This window comes from Budorcas taxicolor, chromosome 9 (genome assembly GCF_023091745.1).
Source record: "Budorcas taxicolor isolate Tak-1 chromosome 9, Takin1.1, whole genome shotgun sequence".
NCBI lineage: Eukaryota > Metazoa > Chordata > Mammalia > Artiodactyla > Bovidae > Budorcas > Budorcas taxicolor.
The window spans coordinates 65976645-65999277 of NC_068918.1; the positions used below are offsets into that span (position 1 = coordinate 65976645).

A 22633-nucleotide genomic window follows, 5' to 3' on the forward strand; every position below is an offset into this window, starting at 1 on the left:
CCATATAAACGTTAATTTTAGGTCAACCCATATTTATTAGCTGGAGAAGGCGATGGCACCCCACTCCAGTACTCTTGCCTGGAAAATCCCATGGACAGAGGAGCCTGGTGGGCTGCGGTCCATGGGGTCATAAAGAGTTGGACACGACTGAGCAACTTCTCTTTCACTTTTCACTTTCATGCATTGGAGAAGGAAATGGCAACCCACTCCAGTGTTCTTGCCTGGAGAATCCCAGGGACAGGGGAGCCTGGTGGGCTGCCATCTGTGGGGTCACACAGAGTCGGACAGGACTGAAGTGACTTAGCAGCAGTAGCATATTTATTAGCATAATTGATGAACAGAATCTAAGTGAGCTTTAAGTGCCTTTTAGTATGGTCATTGTTTAGTCCTTAAGTTGTATCTGCCTCTTTTGCAACCCCATGGACTTTAGCCCTTCAGACTCCTCTGTCCATGGGATTTCCCAGGCAAGAATACTGGAGTGAGATGCCACTTCCTTCTCCAGAGGATGACCCAGGGATAGAACCCATGTCTCCTGCACTGGCAGGCATATTCTTTACCACTGAGCCACCTGGGAAGCTCCTTTCAGTTATTTAAGGACATACATTTTATAGTGTATATCACAGTATTTTAGAAGCCTTAAATTTAGCTTTTATGGGAACTAAAAATTCATTGTCAAGTCATATTTTAAGTCTGTGTAAGTTTTGCAATTTCCAAATTAAAAATTCAACTTCATTTGCTTTCAAATGCTTGTTCAACATGTATTATGAATGAGCTCTTCCTGGAAAAAGTTGAAATGTGTTTCCTTTACAAAGTTCCATTAATCACAGTTCCTCAAACCTCAGAGTGCTGATCATCCTTTTTTTCCCTCCAGTTCTTCAAAGACATAATTGACAGAACATTGTGTAAGTTTAAAATGTGCAGTGTGTTGATCCAATACACTTGTATCTGGCAAAATGATCATTACAGCATTAGCTAACACCTCCATCATGTCATATAATTTCTATTTTTTTTGTAATGAGAACATTTAAGATCTACTCCCTTAGAAGAGTGCTGACCATCTTAATCTACATTTAACTTAAAAAAGAGAATTTAGAACACGTTCATTTCAAACCACTATGTTACTGCTCTACCTACACATGCAAATCAATGTCAATTTCTGTAATGATCTAGAGGCTTCAACCTCAAGTTCAAGAACAGAGTAATACAAGTCATTTTAGATCACTAATACAGTGACCCCATGGTCTGTAGCCCACCAGATTCCTCTATCCATGGGATTTTCCAGGCAAGAATACTGGGTTGGGTTGCCATTTCCTTCTCCAGGGGATCTTCCCAACCCAGGGATTGAACTCAGTCTCCTGCATTGCAGGCAGATTCTTTACCAACTGAGCTACCAGGGAAGCTCAATACATAAGGATCAGTATAGAGTTTTAAAAATAACTTTAGATGGAGAATTTTATTATGATGATAATTTCTGAAAAGTACACATTGCAGTGTATTTTTTCTGATTTCATTTTCCAGCTTAAAAAAAAATGAATTCAAATAAAACTTTGTGCATTGAATACCACTGCAATCCAGAGTGACAAACATTGTATCCTTCTTTTAGTCTGGGCTTTTAAGAAGAATTTAATACTCAAACTTTACTTGCCTTCAAAGATTTCCCAGAATATACATATGGTTATTTAATTAGCCCTTCCCAAATAGTGTAAAAAAACACCCAGGGCTAATTTTTTCTTTATGAAAGATTAAAAACACTCTCCAGTTAGAAATCTTAAAGGAAAAGTTTCATCTACATATAATTCACAGCTTCACTAAGATCAATTTTTTTTCCTCTACAAAAACTATGGAAAAACATTTCTGTCTGTAGTAAAAACTCCTATGAGAGTTGGAAAGGTTCTCTGCAAAAAGACAGTTCAACATTTAAGAGAGAGAAAATTTTACTACCTTATACAGTATTCACTATCTAGAACCTTAAAAACAGTATCAAAGCAAGAAGTAAGGAAATCACACAAAAGTTATTCACTTAAGACGTCCTAATCTTTAAAAAATTCCAAAGAAGGGTCAGCGTGTAAGACAATGTCCACTGATAAAAGGGACAAAAGCACATTCTATCGATGGCTACAATTCAGAGATGGTCTCTGAGGAGACCAGTCACTGCCAAGACTCCATCTGCTTGACCTGTTGTTCTCGGGTCTTGGGAGGCTCTACCAGTAACAACGCTGAAGTCATAGGGCAGGTGTGTGTGAGAAACAGAAACGGAATATCAGAAGTCTTTCTTTCCCTCTTTTTTTTTTTTTCCAGCACCAGGAAAACAAAATTAACCAAAAAGAGGAAACTTTCCTGATGTTCCATAGAATACTACCTTATTTGGGAGTTGTGGGCTAAATGCAGAGCCTCTATTTCTAATATGAGTTTGAGAAGGAATGGGCTTTCCTGGTGGCTCAGCAGGTAAAGACTGTCTGTCTATAGTGCAGGAGACCCGGGTCGGATCCCTGGCTCGGGAAAAACCCCTGGAGAAGGAAATGGCAATGCACTCCTATATTCTTATCTGGAGAATCCCATGGATAGAAGAGCCTGGCGGGCTACAGTACACGTGGTCGCCAAGAGTTGGACAGGACTGAAAGACTAACACACACACTGAGAGGGAATAAAAAAAATATCAACTAGGGGATTTTTAGAATCAGGTGAAATAAGTTAAAAAACCTAATTACATCCCAATATCAAGATTCTGCACAATAGCATGAAACATTAAATAAGGAGGTATAATTTTTTTTTCAGGAAGTCAGATGAGACAGAAAGCAAAGGAACGATCTATGAAAGATCCTTTTTCTTTGCACTGAGTTGGATCCACTTTTTTGATTCCATGTAAAACATCAAGCTGTAATTACCAACTTTTCGGAGCTCAAAGGAAGATTCAAACTGGTGCCCAGATGCCAGGAGGAGGACCGCATAATTAATTCCTGACTGTAGTGTTGGCTCTGATTCAAATGCCTTTTTGAACCTATAAAAAAAAAAAAAACCCACAAATGTACAAGTTTACTTTCTCAATCATGAAACTCTGAGTTTGCAATAGCTTCTGTTTGCATAACTCCAAGGCCTGAGCAAGTAAAAATATTCCACTGGCCTTCACCCCAGAATCTAGTGTGCTATTAGGATTTAATGCTTAAGTAACTGCATACCCTCACCCTCAGCAACATGGCATTCCCCCCACTTAACTCAGCCTCACCATAGCAGCCCCAGTCTTTAAGAAAAAATCCTCTCTTCAACAGTCTTCCAGGAATGTGAGAGAATGTATGTATGTGTGTGCGAGCATTTATAAACAGTGAAAATTTAAAGATAAGAACCCTGCGCATATTTGTTAAGTGGTTTTTTGAAAAGTTTTATAAGTGAACAAAGTAAAAACAATACACAAACCAATCAGGAATATTATCTACATAATATACTGAAACAATCACTTTCATAAGAGTGATATAAAAATACAATAAAGAATGTCAATTGCAATAAGAAATTAGGAAAAGAGTGATGGTGCTTGTGCATACTAGTTTTTGCTCAAAGAGAATAAGAACCATTTTCTGGATGTGCATGAATCTATCTACCTTTAAAAATGCTTCAACATTTGAAAAGGCTTCAGTGCTTGTGCGTCCACTATATTTTCAAGGTAACACTTCGTAGGTTCTGTTCAAGGGTTCCCTCATATACATCATTTAACAGGCAATAATACTCAATATTATTTCATTTAAGAGCATGAAGAACAAAATTAACATAAATGGCCTAGTAACTAATAAAAACTGAGACAAACATGAAAAATGAAATCTCTACTTTAAAAACCAGGTTGAGAAAAATATAAAGACTAAATACCTACTGAATAAACATTTAATGATACAATAAAGAGATACTTAGGGAACAACATTAGAATTCTAAGATAAAAGCATTTTTATTAAAATCATTAACTGAAATGAAACATGGGAATTGCAAAAATAGCAGTGGGCCCAATGGTGTACATTGGAGTACATTCTTGGCTATTATACATACTTGAAATTTTCTGTACTTTAAAATGGTAAGGTAAACTTAAAAAGAAAAGGATAAGTATATATTTTCTGAATTTTGAGAATCATGTGCCCTTTACTTTTTAATCAGGAAAAATATCTCTGAGAAGAAACAAAATTCAAACAAGTATTAACTTTAACTAGTTGGCTTGAACAGTTTTGCATGTGGAATAAGAAACAAATATTTCTAACTGCGTCACTGCTGATGATTAAGAAGAATTTCTTTTCTCTCCAGAAGTACAGGAGTTTACCAAATCTAAAATGGAAAAACCATGTAACCCAGATTGCTGATATCCAAAGCAGGTCACATCAAAGAAAGCCATGATTTATAAGTTTTAGACTCATACAAAATCCAAAGGTCTTTGTGTTTTCTCAGAGGCAAGTAGAAAGTCCAAATAAAAAAGATATAGGAGAAGAAAGGAGTTAATAACTTTCTTTCTACCAGTAATTTATACTTTCTACCAATTCATATCAATATATGAAATATCTTTCAACAAACAAATTTTTCATTTTTACTGAAAGAAAAAATCATGGAAAAGTTCTCTTGGTAAATTCAAAGGAAGATGTAAAAAGCAAGATAATCCTAAATCAATCAGTAAATACTGATAAGTATTCCCTATGTGCCAAACTAACCAAACTGAAAAAATTAAATGGGCTTAGATCTGTTTGACTGTTACCATAAACAATACAATTTAAAATATTTTAAGCAAAATATAGATGCCAATAAATTAATAAGTTATATTTTTTATGGCTCAGAACACTTCATAATAAGATGCATATTGAGGAGAAAGTCTTAAGGAAGTAGGAATTCTCACACATTGAAAAGTAAATTAATATACTATTTCTTGGCAGAAATTTGCCAATATCCATCAAAAATTGTAAAATGTAAAAAAAAAGCAATGCATAACCTATTGACACAATATTTCCATATCTATGGATTTACACTAAAAAAAAGCATTAAATATGAATACCAGACCACCTAATCTGTCTCCTGAGAAACCTGTATGCAGGACAAGAAGCAACAGTTAGAACCAGACATGGAACAACTGATTGGTTCAAAATTGGAAAAATTGTAACCCTTCTTATTTAACTTATATGCAGAGTATATCATGAGAAATGCCAGTCTGGATGTATCACATGCTGGAATCAAGACTGACAGAAGAAATATCAACAATCTCAGATATGCAGATGATATCACTCTAATGGCAGAAAGCAAAGAAGAACTAAACAGCCTCTTTCTTGATGAAGGTGAAAGAGGAGACTGAAAAAGCTGTTTTGAAACTCAGCATTAAAAAAACAAAGATCATGACATCTGGTTCCACTGCTTCATGGCAAATAAAAGGGGAAAAAGTAGAAGCAGTGACAGATTTCATTTTCTTGGGCTCCAAAATCATGTTGGATGGTGCCTGCAGCCATGAAATTAAAAGATGCTTGCTCCCTGGAAGGAAAGCTATAACAAACCTAGACAGTGTACTGAAAAGCAAAGACATCACTTTGCCAACTTTGTCCATATAGTCAAAGCTGTGGTTTTTCCAGTAGTCATGTACGGATGTGAGAGCTGGACCATAAAGAAGGCTGAGTGCTGAAGAACTGATGCTTTTGAACCGTGGCGTTGGAGAAGACTCTTGAGAGTCCCTTGGACTGCAAGGAGATCAAACCAGCAAATCCTAAAGGAAACCAACCCTGAATATTCATTGGAAGGACTAGTGCTGAAGCTGAAGATCCAAAACTTTGGTCACCTGATACAAACAGCAGTTCAGTTCAGTTCAGTCACTCAGTTGTGTCCAACTCTTTGCAACCCCATGAATCGCAGCACACCAGGCCTCCCTGTCCATCACCATCTCCCAGAGTTCACTCAGACTCATGTCCATCGAGTCCGTGATGCCATCCAGCCATCTCATCCTTGGTTGTCCCCTTCTCCTCCTGCCCCCAATCCCTCCCAGCAGCAGAGTCTTTTCCAATGAGTCAACTCTTCGCGTGAGGTGGCCAAGCAGCAGACTCACTGGAAAACACCCTGAGGCTGGGAGAGCTCAAAGGCAAAACGAAAAGGGGGTGACAGAGGATGAGATGGTTAGATAGCATCAGTGACTCAATGGACACGAATCTGAGCAAACTCTGGGAGACAGTGAAGGACAAAGGAGCCGGGCATGCCACAGTGCATGTGGTCACAGAGAGTTGGACATGACTTAGTGACTAATCAACAACAAAATATAACCAGACATTTGGTTATAAGAATATTTGTTACAAGATGAAAAACTATTTCCTAAATTTCCAAAAATATTAGGAAATATAACATCGAACAAAATGTATTCTAATTGTTGGAAAGCTATGTAACCAGTTAAACTGTAGAAGAATATTCAATGTCAGAGGAAACTTGAGCTTCCAAGTAAGATATAATAGTCTACTAGGGAGCCATCCCTCCTGCTATAATAACTAGGTGGGGTAAAGGATACACATCAAGAACATAATTTTATAGTCATTGGAGATCTATGGAAGCAACAACAGCATTATTGAAATAAAACTCCAAACAGGGAAGTGTCCTTCCAAGATAAAATACTTTCGTCTATAGGGGCATTTGCTGATTCTGACCATAAGATTAAGCATAGGCTTGGTATAGGCAGAGGAACTCTACCTATTTGAAACTCTACCAGGGAAAAGAGAAACAAGTGGATTTGCTGACAGTTGCATGAGCTGGCATGACAAGATGAAACCCTGAGGGACCCCAAACATGTAGCTGATTTTCTCTACAGGACATTTGCTTAACACCGGCTGTATGGGCAGTTGGGGATGAGGTATGGCTGGAATGGCAGTGAAATCTGAAGTTTGGTGGTGCTTAGAAGTAAAGATCATGGCATCTGGTCCCATCACTTCATGGAGAACAGACGGGGAAACAGTGGAAACAGTGTCAGACTTTATTTTTGGGGGCTCCAAAATCACTGCAGATGGTGACTGCAGCCATGAAATTAAAAGACATTTACTCCTTGGAAGGAAAGTTATGACCAACCTAGATAGCATATTCAAAAGCAGAGACATTACTTTGCCAACAAAGGTCCGTCTAGTCAAGGCTGTGGTTTTTCTAGTGGTCATGTATGGATGTGAAAGTCGGACTGTGAAGAAAGCTGAGCGCCGAAGAATTGATGCTTTTGAACTATGGTGTTGCAGAAGACTCTTGAGAGTCCCTTGGACTGCAAGAAGATCCAACCAGTCCATTCTAAAGGAGATCAGTCCTGGGTGTTCTTTGGAAGGACTGATGCTGAAGCTGAAACTCCAACTTTGGCCACCTCACGCAAAGAGTTGACTCATTGGAAAAGACTCTGATGCTGGGAGGGATTGGGGGCAGGAGGAGAAGGGGACAGCAGAGGATGAGATGGCTGGATGGCATCACCAACTCGATGGGCATGAGTTTGGGTAAATTCCGGGAGTTGGTGATGGACTGGGAGGTCTGGTGTGCTGCGATTCATGGGGTTGCAAAGAGTTGGACACGACTGAGTGACTGAACTGAACTGAACTGAGAAGTAAATACTAGAGGGAGGAGCCTACAACAAATAGCTGACAATCTCCTCCAAAGTTTGGAGCTATATAATGCAAGAGAATAAAGACTCAAACTCAAAACTCCAAAGGGCAGTTTACAGTATACAGGGATAAGAAGATAGGACACTGCTTGGCTCTCAATCAAAAGCTGAGGGTGGTCATATCAAGAAGCAGGGACAAAAACAGAGACAGACAGGTCAATAAACCTGAAACCGAGACCAACTCCACTCAACTGCAGTTTTTGGGGTAATCAGCTTCCTCACCATGTCTGGCTAACAGAGGGAAGTAAGAGCCTTCTATGAGAGAAAATAAAATCATTCTTAATCTCAGTAATTCTTATATATAAAATGTATGGCATACAATAAAGAATTATGAGAACTTCAGAATCAGGAAAAAATGACCAATAAACAAAAGAACAAAACAGACAAGAGGACCTGACTCACAGATAATTCATATGTTGGAGTTTGTAGACAAGGACCTTAAATCGTTATTACAAATATGGTGAAGAAAATTGCAGAAATAATGGACAAATGAAGGAAAAGACAGTTTCAATCTAGAGCTGGAATCTAAAAATAAAGAGAATCAAGCAGTCTAGAACTGAAATATATAAAACCTGAAAATAAAAATTCATTGTGTAGGTTTAATAGCAGACTAGACCGAGGAGAAGATGGATTTGGTGAAGAAAAAATGTAATGTCAATAAAAAGTTTGTAAACTGATACATAGAAAAAGGGAGGGAGAAAAGACACAACTGACTGTAAGAGACATGTAAGACACAGGTAAATGGTCTAACATATGTATCGTGGTAGCCCTAGAAAGAGGGAAGAGAGAATACAGAACACAAGAAGTATCTAAAGACACAAAGCCAAAAATACTCCAAGACTGCTGAAAACATTAACACAGAGATTCAAGAAGCTCAACTTCAAGCTGGATAAGATAAAATAAGCATAGCCTAAATGCTAAAATCAAAGACAAAGAGGAAAATCTTACAATCAGCCAGAGATAAAGATATATTACCTTCAAAGGAGGCATGTTATTGCAATTTTATAGCAATTAAATTGACAAAACTGATAGCTGACTTTGCAACACAAACTATGGAATAAAATTGATAGCTGACTTTGTAATACAAACTATGGAAGCCAAAAGATAACGCAATGACATATTTAGAGTGATAAAAAAAAAAAAGAAGAGGTACAAATAAGCAAAAACTGGCAGAATTGGTTGCCAACTGATCTGCATGCAAAAAGTATTAAAAGCATTCAGGCTAAAGGATAGTGAGTCCATCTGGAAGCACTGAACTGCAAAAAGAGCATCAGAAAGAATACTGAAGTGAGAATGAAAGTTGCTTGGTTGTGTCTGACTATTTTCGACCTCATGGACTATACAGCCCATGGAATTCTCCAGGCCAGAATCCTGGAGTGGGTAGCCTTTTCCTTTTCCAGGGGATCTTCCCAACCCAGGGATCGAACACAGGTCTCCTGCATTGCAGGCAGATTCTTTACTAGCTGAGCCACAAGGGAAGCCCAAGAATACTGGAGTGGATAACCTATCCTGTCTCCAGTGGATCGTCTCAACCCAGGAATCAAACCAAGGTCTCCTGCATTGCAGGCGGATTCTTTACCAACTGAGTTATCAGGGGAAGATACTAGCCATTTTAAAACTACTGAATATTTATTCTGCTTTAAGTTTCTCTCCAGTTAATCCTAAAGGAAATCAGTCAATCAAACCAGTCAATCCTAAAGGAAATCAGTCCTGAATATTCATTGGAAAGACTGATGCTGAAGCTGAAACTCCATAATCTGGCCATCTGATGTGAAGAACTGATTCATTGGAAAAGGCCCTGATGCTGGGAAAGATTGAAGGCAGGAGGAAAAGGGGACGACAGAGGATGAGATGGTTGGATAGCATCACCAACTGGAAGGACATGAGTTTGAGAAAGCTCTGGGAGTTGGTGAGGGACAGGGAAGCCTGCTGTGCTGTAGTCCATGGGGTCTCAAAGAGACAAGACTGAGCGACTGGATGGTTGAAGTTTCTCTCCTCTTCAAGGAAGGGGTAAATACAAATTTAAGGTAGACTTTAAGAGTCAAGGATGTGGAAGGTCATCTCTAGGGAACTCCTAAAAGCATAATATAAAGAGTATTGTATGTGTGTGTGCACGCGTGCGCTAAGCTCTTTCAGTCATGTCCGACTCTTTGCGATCCTATGGACTATAAACTGTCAGGATCCTCTGTCCAAGGGATTCTTCCGGCAAGAATACTGGAGTGGGTTGCCATGCCCTCCTCCAGGGGATTTTTTCAACCCAGGGATTGAATTTGTGTCTCTTATATCTCCTTCATTGGCAGGCAGGTTCTTTACTATGACTAAAGTGTTAATAGAGTATAAAATGCAACACTAAATAGAAAAAATGGGGGAATGAAGGACTAAAGAAACAAAGACAAGAAATAGTGAAGAAGATATAAAATAAATAGAAAATGAATTGCAAGACATAAGCACAACTAGACAAAAAATATCAGTGATATGGAAGACTTGAATATTATGATTAGGCAAGTCAATTGAACTATCTTACGTGGAACGCTACACCCAACAATGGTGGACTGTTTCTGGGGCTATGAGGCACCTCTTATTACAGTAGAATTAAACCAGAGAACAAGAAAGATACATCTGTAAATTGGGCAACCTACTTCTGAATAAGCCAGGGTTCAAAGATTCACATTGAAAATTAGAAGGTATTTGAGCTCAACAATATTGAAAGTTCAATATATCAAAACTTCTGGGATGCAGAACAATTTTTATCTTTAAATGCCTATGCTGGGAAAGCAGCAAGGGTGAAAAAAATCAATGCTCTAAACTTCCATCTAGAAATAAAACAGCACATATTCCAAAATAAAGTAGAAGGAAGATATAATAAAGAAATCAAAGAAGTAGAAAATAGATGTGCAATAAAGAAAATGAACAGTGTCAAAAGGGGAAGATTAATAAAATTGATAAACTCCTAGATAGACTGCTCATCAGAGAGAGAAAGAGAAATGAAAAGGGGGACATTAGTATAGGTCCTACAAGCATTAAGTGTTAGTTGCTCAATCGTGTCCGACTCTTTGCAACCCCATGGACTGTAGCCTGCCAAGCTCCTCTATCCGTGGAATTCTCCAGACAAAAATACTGGAGTGGGTTGCTATGCCCTTCTCCAGAAGATCTTCCTGAACCAGGGACTGAACCCATGTCTCCTGCAGGCAGGCAGATTCTTTACCATCGGAGACACAAGGGAAGTTTCCCAGGTGGTCCTAGTGGTAAAAAACCTGCCTTGTCAATTCAGGAGACTTAAGAGACATGGTTTTAGTCCCTAGGTCTGAAAGATCCTCTGGAGGAGGGCATGGCAATCCATTCCAGTATCCTTGCCTGAAGAATCCCATGGACAGAGGAGCCTGGAGGGCTAGAGTCCATAGGGTCACAAAGAGTTGGACACGACCAAAGTGACTTAGCACACAAGGGTATATAAGCATTAAAAAGAAAGTAAATGGATATCTGGAACAAACTTAAGCCAGTAAATATGGCAAGTTAGGAGAACTGGAAAAATTTCCTGAAATTCACAGATGAGTATGACAGAAGGAAAAAAAAAGGAAACAATAGTTCTATAACTATTACAGAATTGATAACAATCTGAAATTATTGTTTTTACCATCTATCTCTCATATTGTACGCAGTCTGACAGCAGGGGCCTTGCCAGTCTTGTTGAGGACTAAATCTTCAGCACTTGACTCAGCAGGAGCCCAACTCACTGCAGGTGATTTCAAAATACCTACTGCATGAAGAAAACCTGCATCCACCTCTTACCAAGAGCCAGGCTGTGACAAGTGATAAATACAGCAGGTCATATAAAAAATAATCTCTTCACTTCCTTAGTAGTCTAAATCCTAATCTTGATAAAACCATAAGCCCAGAGAGCTACCGCCTTAGACCACATTACTGAACTGCATAGTACCTTCATCACATTCTATTTTAATGTTACTAGAATGTACTATTTAATAAAAATATTAAAGATATTATATGTATAGTTTGCATTGTTGCCTATTTATATGAGAAACTCCTTTAATTTATTATTAGGGAGAGGATAGTCTCCTCTGAAAATGCAGCATGTGATTCATTTTTCATGCTATTACTGAAGCTTATTTTAAAGAGAATGATAATCCTTATCAGTGGTGTATCTGTGTCCCTTGGTGCTAACTTTCCATATATGTATTATCATTTCACTGTTTCTTTAAATTCAAACTTAATAAAAATGCATGTGCTTGTGATTAGTTGCTCAGTTGTGTCTGACTCTGCAACCCTATGGACTTTAGCCCACCAGGCTCCTCTGTCCATGGAATTCTCCAGGCAAGAATGCTGGAGTGGGTTGCCATGCCCTCCTCCAGGGGATCTTCCCAACCCAGGGATCAAACCCAGGTCTCCTGCATTTCAGGCAGATTCTTGACCGTCTGAGTCACCAGGGAAGCCCGAGAATCACTGGAGTGGGTAGCCTATCCCTTCTCCAAGGGATCTTCCTGACCCAGGAATCAAACTGGGGTCTCCCGCACTGCAGGCAGATTCTTTACTAGGTGAGGTACCAGGGAAGCCCAAAGAAGAATGCATACGGAGGCTAAAATAATGAAACAATCCATTGCAGCTAAAGAAGATGTATCAGTCATTTTAGTGTAAATGTATGTGCCAAGCATCAACAAACCCCAGTGGCTTGCCAATTTCTGCATCAGCTGGCTTGGCTCTGCCTGACAATTTTTTCCCTCTGAGACCTAGCCTGAAGGAGCTGCTTTCTCTAGAAAACGGCTAAGGAAAAATGACATGGCTTTCAAAGCTTCTGCTGATAAAAAGCATCAGCCAACATACAAATCAGAACCTGGTATCATGGGGTGGAAACATATAACATTCCTATGAACAGGGACAGTATATTTCTAACAACACAATAGAGCACTGATGATATTCTCTACCACAGGAAGCTGTGGTTACCACCACATAGTAAAAGACACAAAAATAATAGCTGCCTGTCATGACTGGGCATCTACTAGGTACAGGCATTGCACTTGACACTTCAAGCATAATATTTCTAATTTATACAGCTCCTTAAGGCAGGGAGGATTCTCTCAAGTTTACTAATCAGAACTCTGCAGAATGGAAATACTAAGTCATTCAGTTTAAAAGTGGTTGAACAAGAACTTTACCCACTTTTGCCAGATTCTAAACCAGAGCCCTCTTCTCTATATAACTTTGCCTACTCTTTGGTGTGTGTTACAAAAAAATCTTTTAGTCCATTTTCATCACTTCTGCTTTTGTTTTTTCAGTAAAAAGAAACTGGGTGAAACAGGAAAAATCATAATGAGAAATAAAAATAGAGAGAACTGCTTTTACATTAAAAATAAAGTTTGGATTCTATACACTACAGAAACAGGTATTGATATACTCTTGGAAAGAACGGTGTTTGTCACAAAATGTACTTGATCAATCTTATTAGATTAGAGACTAAATTTTTAAAAGACTGGCATGACATTACCACTGGATATGCCCATAAAGATGAATCAAAGAGGGCTTCCCTGGTAGCTCAGTGGTAAAGAATCTGCCTGCCAATGGAGAAGACGAGGGTTCGACCTCTGGTCTGGAAAGATCCCACATGCTGCGGAGCAACTAAGGCCCTGAGCCACAACTAGTGAGCCTGAGCTCTAGAGTTCTGGAGCTGCAACTATTGAGCCCTCCTCTTGCAACCACTGAAGCCCAGATGCATTAGAGCCCAGGCTCCACAACAAAAGAGACCACTGCAGTGAGAAGCCCGCACACCACAACTAGAGGGTAGCCCCTGCTCGCCACCAACTAGAGAAAAGCCTGCACCCACGAAGGCCCAGCACTGCCAAAAATAAATAGATCAATAAAATTATTTCTAAAAATGCACCAAAGATGTTTTAGGTCATTGAAAACTTTACAGTTTAACTAGCAAGAGGATAAATGAACATGAACAGTAGGTGAGACCTTACACAAAGAAATATATAAACAATGATTAATAATATAAAACTATAAAAATATAGCAATAAAATGATAAGAGGCCTTCCCCAGTGGCTCAGTGGTAAAGAATCTGCCTGCAGTGCAGAGCTGCAGGAGACACAGGTTCAATCCTGGGTTGGCAATATCCCCTGGAGAAGGACATGGCAACCTACTTGAGTATTCTGGCCTGAAGAATCCCATGGACAGAGGAGCCTGGTGGGCGATAGTCCATGGGGCAGCAAAGAGTTAGATACAACTGAAGCAACTTAGCATGAAGGTAAATTAAGACTTCATGAAGGACACAAATCTTAAGGATGGCAACAGACATCTCAAGAAAATTCTAGGGAGCATATTTGAGTAACTTAAGTTATTTACACTGTTGTTGATTTTTTTCTACTTAGTACTAAATATGTGTTGAAAGAGGATAAATAATTTGTAATCTTTAATTCATTATTACATTGAAGAGACGCAAAGTTATTGTCCAAGCTTTCAGAGCAACAGATTTTTATTCAAGGACTACCTTATATCAGCATTGTGTTTGTCACCTGATTGCAACTAGCTCTTAAAAAGCTAAGTACTTGTTAACAGAGTGATGAGTCTTTAGAATAAGAACTTAGCTCACTTTTGCATTTGTACTGAGATGCGCAACCAAGTAAAGAATACAAGAAATATTCCTGAATCAATTGTTTCTAGCTAAAGAGCATCTATTTTCCACCAAAGAAGAAACTAAGCTCAAGTTCTATTTAGCTGTTATTTTCCTGCTTTGTGATATAACAGTTGTGATTCTTTCTGTAAGACATACAAGTAATTAAATTAGAATTTCATGGTGCTTTACATCTCTAGGGATAGTTCTGAAATTATCACTCACAAAATAACTCAGAAGTAAAGCAAGACAGCATGAGAGAAAAATTAGTGCTGAATCACTCTGTTAATTTGATCTGGAGATGGGGAAACCCTCTCCAATTCACACAGCTTATTTGTATATAATTTTATTGTAATAGAAAAGTCAGGATGAAAAATTTAAAAAGTCAAAATTCTAGCTATCTTCTTTCAGTCCTTTTACTATGTACATATTTTTCCAAAAACAAGAATCATGCTACTTTAAATTTTAAAATAAATAAATTTTAAAACTGTTTTTTAAATTTTCATATGATATCATGATGCATGTTACTATTAAATATTTATTTAAAACCACAATCGTCTTTTGGGCTTATAATCAAAAGAATTGAACACAGAGGATTCAAACAGATATTTGTACACCCGTACTCATAGGAATATTTATTCATAATAGCTAAAAGGTGGAAACACACACAAATGTCCATTGACAGGTGAATGGGTAAAGACAATGTACATAAAATGGAATATTATTCAGCCTTTAGAATGGAGATTCAGACACAAGCTACAACATGAAAGTGAAAGTTGCTCAGCTGTGTCCAACTCTGCAACCCCATGGACTGTATAGTCCATGGAATTCTCTAGGCCAGAATACTGGAGTGGGTAGCCTCTCCCTTCTCCAGGGGATCTTCCCAACCCAGGGATCAAACCCAGGTCTTCCACATTGGGGGCAGATTCTTTACAGCTGAGCCACAAGGAAAGCCCAAGAATACTGGAGTGGGTAGCCTATCCCTTCTCCAGTGGATCTTCCCAGCCCAGGAATCTAACTGGGGTCTCCTGCATTGCAGGGAGATTCTTTACCAACTGAGCTATGAGGGATGCCCCACTGCTACAACATGGATGAGCCTTAAGAACGTCATGCTAAGTGAAATAAGCCATTCACAAAAAAAGATATATACTGTATAATTCCACTTACATGAGATACTTGGAGTAATCAAATTCATAGAGACAGAAAGTGGAATAGTGGTTGCCAGGAGCCGGGGGAATCCAAAATTGTTTAATGGGTATAGAGTTTGAGTTTTGAAAGTGAGGAGGTTGTGAGGCGGGGAGTGGTGATGGAAGCACAGCATTGTGAATGTACTTAATACCACCGAATCATACCTTCAAAAATGGTTAAAATGGTAAGCTTTATTTATGTGTATTGCTACCATCAACTCTCCAAACACACAACTTTGAATGAATGATATTCCATCACTTGAGGATATCCTTCCATTTAACAGTTTCCCTACTGTTTTTCCAGTTTTTCAATACCATAAAATTTAGTGTAGTGAGCATTGTAAACATATCTTTATTTCCATATCTGCTATTTCTTTTGGATAGTTTACAAAGGATGTAACTGGACTAAGGAACATGAATTCTTTCAAGGTTCTTGATACATCATGCCAAACTGCTTTCCAGAAAGGTCTTACCAATTCACATTCCCAAGAGCAGCATAAGAAAGAGAGTTTTACATTGTACTCATGCCAAAATATTCTCATCTACTTTCATTTTTTCTAACTGATAATAACAAGAGAGCACAGCTCAGGATTTTAATGGGCACTTATCTGATTGCTCCTGAGAGTGAACAGTTTTCAAATGTTTATGACCAATCTAAAGGTATCCTTCCAATAACTGCCAATTCTCTTAAATTAAAATGCAAAACCCATACTCGAAGAACTCTGGGAAAATAGGAGGAGATAGATTTGGGAAAGTTCTGAAGAGGAGGTAAGGGCAAGGGTTTAAACTTAATCTTTAAGGATATGAAGAACAATAAACATTTAGGAAGAAGGAACTGGCAGCAAAATCTGAGGAAAGTCTAAATATTTAATTAAAAAAGAAAAGTCGATATCAATTATGGGTTAGCTATTCAATAAAATGGATCCAGCAAGCGAAATTTCCAGAGACAGAGAACTCTGCACTGTTGAAAAATTCCCCAAGTAGTTCTGATAGTCAGCCAGATTTGGAAACAAACTGCTTTGGTTCACCAAGCAAAATCACTACTGTTCTTCCAAAGGCTCCTTTCCTTTTCATCATAATGCCTGGCAAACATCCAGTTCTCTTTCTCACTCATCTCTCTGACAACTCGGTTACAGAGAGCAAGCCTTAGTTTCTCGCCTTATGTGTTTATTACCTGTAAGACACAATTAGGAAATCTCCCAGTGACTTGTTAAACATTATCATTCTTGGACTTCAACTTGGTCATGCCACAATCTGTCATCTGTTGAATGGCATGTTAAATCAAGGTCAAGGCATGAGACCAATGTACCAGGTTGCTTGTTTACAAAGCAATCATGGGTACATGGTGTGTTCTCCCCAAGTCTCCAGGTCATCTTGGAATTGATGGTTCTTTAAGAGTGCTCTGCCCCTGGACATCAATAAGCTGGGTATCATGCTGAGTTAATAAGAACTCTTCAGGTTTTGTGTTCTCAGGATAAAAATCATCCAAATTTGGGAAATTCGATTAATAGATACAACCAAGGACTAAACGGAAATGATGTCAATGGAATAATGGTGAGATCAAACTCTGGGGGTTAAGAGGGTAGTAGAAATAGAGATAACATGAAGAAAGATATCTCAAAGCTAAGATAAAGAAAAAAGGGAAAATATGGCAAATGGAAAACAGACATTGGTCTTTATTTGTATGTCACTTGGTTTGTTACATAACTCTTCCTAAGTAAAGCCAACCCAATTAATAATGTACAAACTAAACAGTTGTTAGGCATGATCACTGTTTGAATAGCACTGTCACTGACGTAAAACAAAATCAGTTGATAAGGCAAATCTGTCTGTTCTTTCCCAAGCTACTATGGAAAAATGAACACATAAATGTTAAAAACAGATTTAATGCTTTTAGCTTACTCAGTTCACTTCAATTCAGTTGCTCAGCCGTGTCCGACTCTGCGACCCCATGAATCACAGCACGCCAGGCCTCCCTGTCCATCACCAACTCCCGGAGTTCATACAAACTCATGTGCACTGAGTCGGTGATGCCATCCAGCCATCTCATCCTCAGTCGTCCCCTTCTCCTACTGCCCCCAATCCCTCCCAGCATCAGAGTCTTTTCCAATGAGTCAACTCTTCGCATGAGGTGGCCAAAGTACTGGAGTTTCATTTTTAGCATCAGTCCTTCCAAAGAACACCCAGGACTGATCTCCTTTAGAATGGACTGGTTGGATCTCCCTGCAGTCCAAGGGACTCTCAAGAGTCTTCTCCAACACCACAGTTCAAAACCATCAATTCTTTGGCGCTCAGCTTTCTTCACAGTCCAACTCTCACATCCATACATGACCACTGTAAAAACCATAGCCTTGACTAGACAGATCTTTGTTGGCAAAGTAATGCCTCTGCTTTTGAATATGCTATCTAGGTTGGTCATAACTTTCCTTCCAAGGAGTAAGCTTCTTTTAATTTCATGGCTGTAATCACCATCTGCACTGATTTTGGAGCCTCAAAAAATAAAGTCTGACACTGTTTCCACTGTTTCCCCATCTATTTCCCATGAAGTGATGGGACCAGATGCCAAGATCTTCATTTTCTGAATGTTGAGCTTTAAGCCAACATTTTCACTTTCCTCTTTCACCTTCATAAATAGGCTTTTTAGTTCCTCTTCACTTTCTGCCATAAGGGTGGTGTCATCTGCATATCCGAGGTTATTAATATTTCTCCCAGAAATCTTGATTCCAGCTTGTGCTTCCTCCAGCCCGGCATTTCTCATGATGTACTCTGCATAGAAGTTAAATAAGCAGGGTGATAGTATACAGCCTTGACGTACTTCTTTTCCTATTTGGAATCAGTCTGTTGTTCCATGTCCAGTTCTAACTGTTGCTTCCTGACCTGAATACAGGTTTCTCAAGAGGAAGGTCAGGTGGTCTGGTATTCCCATCTCTTTCAGAATTTTCCACAGTTTATTGTGATCCACACAGTCAAAGGCTTTGGCATAGTCAATAAAGCAGAAATAGATGTTTTTCTGGAACTCTCCTGTGTTTTCGATGATCCAGCGGATGTTGGCAACTTGATCTCTGGCTCCTCTGCCTTTTCTAAAACCAACTTGAACTTCTGGAAGTTCACAGTTCACATATTGCTGAAGCCTGGCTTGGAGAATTTTGAGCATGACTTTACTAGTGTGTGAGATAAGCGCAACTGTGCAGTAGTTTGAGCATTCTTTGGCATTGCCTTTCTTTGGATTGGAATGAAAACTGACCTTTTCCAGTCCTGTGGCCACTGCTGAGTTTTCCAAATTTGCTGGCATATTGAGTGCAGCACTTTCACAGCATCATCTTTCAGGATTTCAAATAGCTCAACTGGAATTCCGTCACCTCTACTAGCTTTGTTCATAGTGATGCTTTCTAAGGCTCACTTGACTTCACATTCCAGGATGTCTGGCTCTAGGTGAGTGATCACACCATCGTGATTATCTTGGTCATGAAGATCTTTTCTGTACAATTCTTCTGTGTATTCTTGCCACCTCTTCTTCATATCTTCTGCTTCTGTTAGGTCCAGACCATTTCTGTCCTTTATTGAGCCCATCTTTACAGGAAATGTTCCCTTGGTATCTCTAATTTTCTTAAAGAGATCTCTAGTCTTTCCCATTCTCTTGTTTTCCTCTGTTTCTTTGCATTGATTGCTGAGGAAGGCTTTCTTGTCTCTCCTTGCTTTGGAACTCTGCATTCAGATGCTTATATCTTTTCTTTTCTCCTTTGCTTTTCACTTCTCTTCTTTTCTCAGCCATTTGTAAGGCCTCCCCAGACAGCCATTTTGTTTTTTGCATTTCTTTTTCTTGGGGATGGTCTTGATCCCTGTCTCCTGTACAGTGTCACGAGCCTCTGTCCATAGTTCATCAGGCACTCTATCTATCAGATCTAGTCCCTTAAATCTATTTCTCACTTCCACTGTATAATCATAAGGGATTTGGTTTAGGTCATACCTGAATGGTCTAGTGGTTTTCCCTACTTTCTTCAATTTCAGTCTGAATTTGGCATTAAGGAGTTCATGATCTGAGCCACAGTCAGCTCCTGGTCTTGTTTATGCTGACTGTAGAGAGCTTCTCCATCTTTGGCTGCAAAGAATATAATCAATCTGATTTCGGTGTTGACCATCTGGTGATGTCCATGTGTAGAGTCTTCTCTTGTGTTGCTGGAACAGGGTGTCTGCTATGACCAGTGCATTCTCTTGGCAAAACTCTATTGGCCTTTGCTCTGCTTCATTCTGTATTCCAAGGCCAAATTTGCCTGTTACTCCAGGTGTTTCTTGATCCCTACTTTTGCATTCCAGTCCCCTATAATGAAAAGGACATCTTTATTGGGTGTTAGTTCTAAAAGGTCTTGTAGGTCTTCACACAACCATTCAACTTCAGCTTCTTCAGCATTACTGGTTGGGGCATAGACTTGGATTACTGTGATATTGAATGGTTTGCCTTGGAAACGAACAGAGATCATTCTGTCGTTTTTGAGATTGCATCCAAGTACTGCATTTCGGACTCTTTTGTTGACCATGCTGGCTACTCCATTTCTTCTAAGGGATTCTTGCTCACAGTAGTAGATATAATGGTCATCTGAGTTAAATTCACCCATTCCAGTCCATTTTAGTTTGCTGATTCCTAGAATGTCAACGTTCACTCTTGCCATCTCCTGTTTGACCACTTCCAATTTGCCTTGATTCATGGACCTGATTTTCCAGGTTCCTATGCAATATTGCTCTTTACAGCATCGGACCTTGCTTCTATCACCAGTCATATCCACAACTGGGTATTGGTTTTGCTTTGGCTCCATCCCTTCCTTCTTTCTGGAGTTATTTCTCCACTGATCTCCAGTAGCATATTGGGCATCTACCGACCTGGGGAGTTCTTTTTTCAGTATCCTATCATTTCACCTTTTCATACTGTTCATGTGGTTCTCAAGGCAAGAATACTGAAGTGGTTTGCCATTCCCTTCTCCAGTGGACCACATTCTGTCAGACCTCTCCACCATGACCCGGCCGTCTTGGGTGGCCCCACACGGCATGGCTTAGTTTCATTGAGTTAGACAAGGCTATAGTCCCAGGGATTAGACTGAATAGTTTGCTATGGATTTTTTTGGCATTACAACAGGGGAGACCTGATTATGTTAATATAGAAGAGCAGCCAATTTTCTTTCAAAGTTCTAAAAATGACTTCTATCTCCCCTTAAGAATGAGAATACCATCATTCTAAAACCCGGCATGATTTCAAGCAATCACTGCCTATCCCAGGTGACTCCACGATAACTATGGTATATGAAATTCTATCAAGTCCTATGTAAAAAACACACACACTCTCTTTTCCCTTATTAGCTAAAATGGTCAGCTAGATTCAGAAAGAAGAGAAAGAAAACTCAGGAATATTTTAGGGACAAGGAATCTAATCAGTATCCACTTATCTAGTCAATATCTGCTTTGAACGTAAGTATAACATTATATGCAGAAATATAAAATATTTTCACATATTATATACTAAGGATATAACTCTAAATGTTTACTAAATTCCAAGGCTTGAACATATATTGCTTCATTTAATCCCTCAAACAGAGCATCTATTCTTCCTAAAGTGATGAGTCGAAACCATCTGTAATCAAACCATCTTCCTTGCTAGTGATTTGTGTAATATTGGGCTGATGATGAAATACTGGAAGCATAAAGAAAGGTAAGGAATGTGTGAGATAGGTTTTTATGAGTGTTTTCTTAGTCCTAAGAGAAAGATACAGAAAGAGATGGCCTCTTTTTCTCTCATCTTAGACCTCGGCATAGCTAAGATAGACTGATGTCTAAAATGGCCAAAGGCACCTTGTAACTAACTCTAAGAAAGCCATACTGAGGGCAGTCACACACAACAATAACAAGGAAACAGATTCGGCTGACTTTTAAGGTGCTGACTCAACTACCAGTTCAGTTCAGTTCAGTCGCTCAGTCGTGTCCGACTCTTTGCGACCCCATGAATCGCAGCACACCAGGCCTCCCTGTCCATCACCAACTCCCGGAGTTCACTCAGACTCATGTCCATCGAGTCCGTGATGCCATCCAGCCATCTCATCCTCAGTCGTCCCCTTCTCCTCCTGCCCCCAATCCCTCCCAGCATCAAAGTCTTTTCCAATGAGTCAACTCTTCACATGAGGTGGCCAAAGTCCTGGAGCTTCAGCTTTAGCATCATTCCTTCCAAAGAAATCCCAGGGTTGATCTCCTTCAGAATAGACTGGCTGTATCTCCTTGCAGTCCAAGAGACCCTCAAGAGTCTTCTCCAACACCACAGTTCAAAAGCATCAATTCTTCAGCACTCAGCTTTCTTCACAGTCCAACTCTCACATCCATACATGACCACAGGAAAAACCATAGCCTTGACTAGACAGACCTTAGTTGGCAAAGTAATGTCTCTGCTTTTGATTATACTATCTAGGTTGGTCATAACTTTTCTTCCAAGGAGTAAGCATCTTTTAATTTCATGGCTGCAGTCACCATCTGCAGTGATTTTGGAGCCTCAAAAAATAAAGTCTGACACTGTTTCCACTGTTTCCCCATCTATTTCCCATGAAGTGATGGGACCGGATGCCATGATCTTCGTTTTCTGAATGTTGAGCTTTAAGCCAACATTTTCACTCTCCTCTTTCACTTTCATCAAGAGGCTTTTTAGCTCCTCTTCACTTTCTGCCATAAGGGTGGTGTCCACCCAGCCCTGTTTCTGAACTTCATGTTTTAAGAAGTTACATTTTCTTCCAGCTTAAGCCCATTGAAGTAAGCTATTCAGCTACTTTTCGGATGCTAAGAGCATTCTAACTCATCCAGGTAGATATTATTCTTATTTTTCAAATAAGAAAACTTAATTTCTTAAACTTTAAGTCATTTGCCTAAGATACACTGTCTCCAACTACTGAGTCGACATGCATTCCATGTGGGTCTCTCACAAGTCTAGGCCTCTTCAAAAAAACAGTACAGATATTCCTAGAAACGCCTGTTCTGGAAATTCCAGGAAAGAGAGGTTAGACTATAGTAAAAACAACACTGGGTCTGAAAAAAATTAGATTTGAAATTTTATTAACCATAAAACATCAATAATTCACTTAAATTCTTTGAGTTTCATTTGCCTTAATTGTAAAACGGGAAGGAAAATATCAGCTTTGCCCACCTTACAAGGTGCTTATAAGCCACCAATTGTTAGTAACA

At 39.2% G+C, this 22633-nt stretch overlaps 1 protein-coding gene across 1 annotated transcript in view; it reads right to left on the bottom strand.

Moving 5' to 3' along the window:
• MAP3K5 (mitogen-activated protein kinase kinase kinase 5) overlaps positions 1-22633 on the bottom strand; it is a 227169-nt gene that overhangs the window by 101607 nt on the left and 102929 nt on the right. Inside the window, exon 8 of the mRNA XM_052645679.1 lies at positions 2886-2998. Within this exon, the coding sequence (XP_052501639.1) occupies positions 2886-2998 (113 nt within the window). The remainder of the gene's footprint in view (positions 1-2885; positions 2999-22633) is intronic.